This window comes from Penaeus japonicus, unplaced genomic scaffold (assembly GCF_977035675.1).
Source record: "Penaeus japonicus unplaced genomic scaffold, GWHDUDI00000001_assembly GWHDUDI00000024, whole genome shotgun sequence".
Classification (NCBI taxonomy): domain Eukaryota; kingdom Metazoa; phylum Arthropoda; class Malacostraca; order Decapoda; family Penaeidae; genus Penaeus; species Penaeus japonicus.
Window position 1 is genome coordinate 1,549,843 of NW_028234426.1, and position 2,500 is coordinate 1,552,342.

The 2,500-nt window shown below is 37.9% G+C and overlaps 1 protein-coding gene across 1 annotated transcript in view; it reads left to right on the forward strand.

Annotated features, from left to right (window-relative positions):
- Positions 1 to 2,500, forward strand: part of LOC122263898 (insulin-like peptide receptor) — a 343,647-nt gene that overhangs the window by 319,436 nt on the left and 21,711 nt on the right. Inside the window, exon 21 of the mRNA XM_086550549.1 lies at positions 172 to 333. Within this exon, the coding sequence (XP_086406675.1) occupies positions 172 to 333 (162 nt within the window). The remainder of the gene's footprint in view (positions 1 to 171; positions 334 to 2,500) is intronic.

Below are 2,500 nucleotides of genomic sequence, written 5' to 3' on the forward strand. Positions count from 1 at the left end.
CCCCCACCCCTCTTGTCTTGAGATGAAATTAAAAGACTTTCCTTATTTTCAACTTTGCATTCTCACGAAAACATGTTCTCGTTTACCTTTGTCTTGAGATAAAAGATTTTCCTTATTTTCAACATTTCATTCTCACGAAAACATGTTCTCCCCCCCCCCCCCTGTCTTTAGAGTCTGACGATGGAGCGATGTGTCAGCAGTCAGCAGTTCGAAGCCCAGGGGAGGAAGTATGACCTGCGTGACCTCACTCCGGGGAACTACTCCGTGTGGGTCAAGGTCAGGTCAAAGGCTAGATACGGGGAATTCTCTTCTCCTGTGTCCTTCGTTATCGTTGTGAGTATTTTTTGTGGTTGAGTGTTGTATTGGTGTGTGTGTTTTTTTTCTCCTCTCTTTGTTTATCGGGCTTTCGATTTCTCTCTTTCTGTTTGTCGTTTTGTTGCTCCTTTTCTCCTTCTCTTTCTTTCTTTCTCTCTCTCGTTTTGTCTGTCGGTCTCTCTCTCTCTCTTTCTCTCTCTCTCTCTCTTTGTCTGTCGCTCTCTCTCTCTCTCTCTCTCTCTCTCTCTCTCTCTCTCTCTCTCTCTCTCTCTCTCTCTCTCACTCTCTCTCTCTACTTTTTTTTCTTCTTCTTCTTCTTCTTACCTTCTCCTCCCCCATTTTTTTCTCTTCTTTTTCTAACCGACAGACGGAAAATGAATACTTAATTAGAAGGAAGACTCCTGCTGCTCGCCCTAGTATCATAATGGAAATGCATGTTGATATTAAGCAAACTGTTACACATCATTGTATTACTGCCTAAGAGCAACGTGGGGGGAGGGGGGGGGGTCGAGTACGTCTATTTGAGAAGATAATGAATATTACAAAATTCTTGGCAGAATATGGAGTATTTTTGCTGGTAATGTTATATGCATTTAGCTAATACAAATGCACTTGAGACTTACGATTAAAACGATGGAATTGTTGCTGATATCATTTACATTATTGTAAGCACGACAAGTACTGAATCTTTGTCTAAAAGCAAAACCTTATATTTGAAAGGGAAGTCATTATGATATTAATTATTTATTTATCCTTTTATCTATATTTTTTCGCGTCTTTGGTTTAATCCCTTTTATACTGATTTGATATTAAAATTATTGATTTGCAAGGAGGCAGTAAGATATTTAATCTACCGAGTTGGATATTCGATAATAAAAACAGAAATAGAAGGTTTGTCTGAATAAAACACGTGAGTAAATTATCTTTATGCTTAAAGAAGAACGAAAAGCAATGATTATATTGCATACCATGATAATTTTGTTGAACTTATTGCTAACTGATTACATCTGCGACATCCAAGATATATTTTGATATCGTGACAAAAAAAAAAAAAAATCTCATACATAACCTTAACATAATATCAGCTGTTACGTGAATATCATTTAATTCATTTTTTCTCTGGTGATATTTTTACCTCGATATTAAACACTTGACACCCAGTTTTATAGCTTGAAATGTATCATATGATGTTTCGCTGACATTGTGATATAGAATATGGATTTTTTTATCATATTTTCCTGAGTAATGGAAATGCACTGCAGATATCAGAAAAAAATAAAGATATTTCTAAATTGATGTATACAAAAAAAAAGTTTTATGATAATTTTGAAAATAAAAAGTTTATGAAAATTCAAATACTATGTTTCATAAATATTTTTTTTTCATATTTTCCCGAGTAATGGAGGAGCATTCTGGAGATTTCAAATGTTGAAAAAAGAAAAATCTAACATTTTTTTTTTTTTTTAATACTGGAAAATGCCTTTCTAGAAATATGTTACGTTACTAGAAAGTGAAACCATTGTTAGTTTTTACACTGTTATTTGAATTTCTTTATATTCTGGATTTAAATCTCTTAAATATATAAATCTGAATACACAAAATAATCGAACACTATCTATCTATCTCTTTGTCTATCTACCCATATGTCACCATAATTGTCTGTATGTTTGTCTATTTTTTATATATCTATTTGCATATGTGTGTGTTTGTATGTTTGATCATGTGTATGTCTGCGTGTACATGTATTTTGTGTATTTATATGTGTTCGTTCGTGTGTGTGTGTGTGTGTTTGTGTACATGTACGTATGTATGTATGCATGTACTCATACATATGCAAACCCTCCTTGACCTTTTCTCTGTTAGCTTACACCCTTTCCGATGTCAGCCTCCAGCCTGTACCCCTCCCCCCCATCCCCCATCACCCGCTCCCCCCTTCTACCTCCCCGCGTCACGAAGCACGAAAACCGCAAACAATATAATCCCACCCCACCCCCACCCACCCCTCCACCCCTACCCTCCACCCACCCCACCCAGCCCACCCCTACCCCTTACCCTCCACCCACCCCACCCACCCCACCCGGATTCCCCCTCGTGCACAAGGGGAGAAACACGGGCGTCCTGTCGGGAAAATTGGGCTGGAATAAGCCGACATGGGCTGGGACCTTGTCGGCGTGTCGGGCTGTCG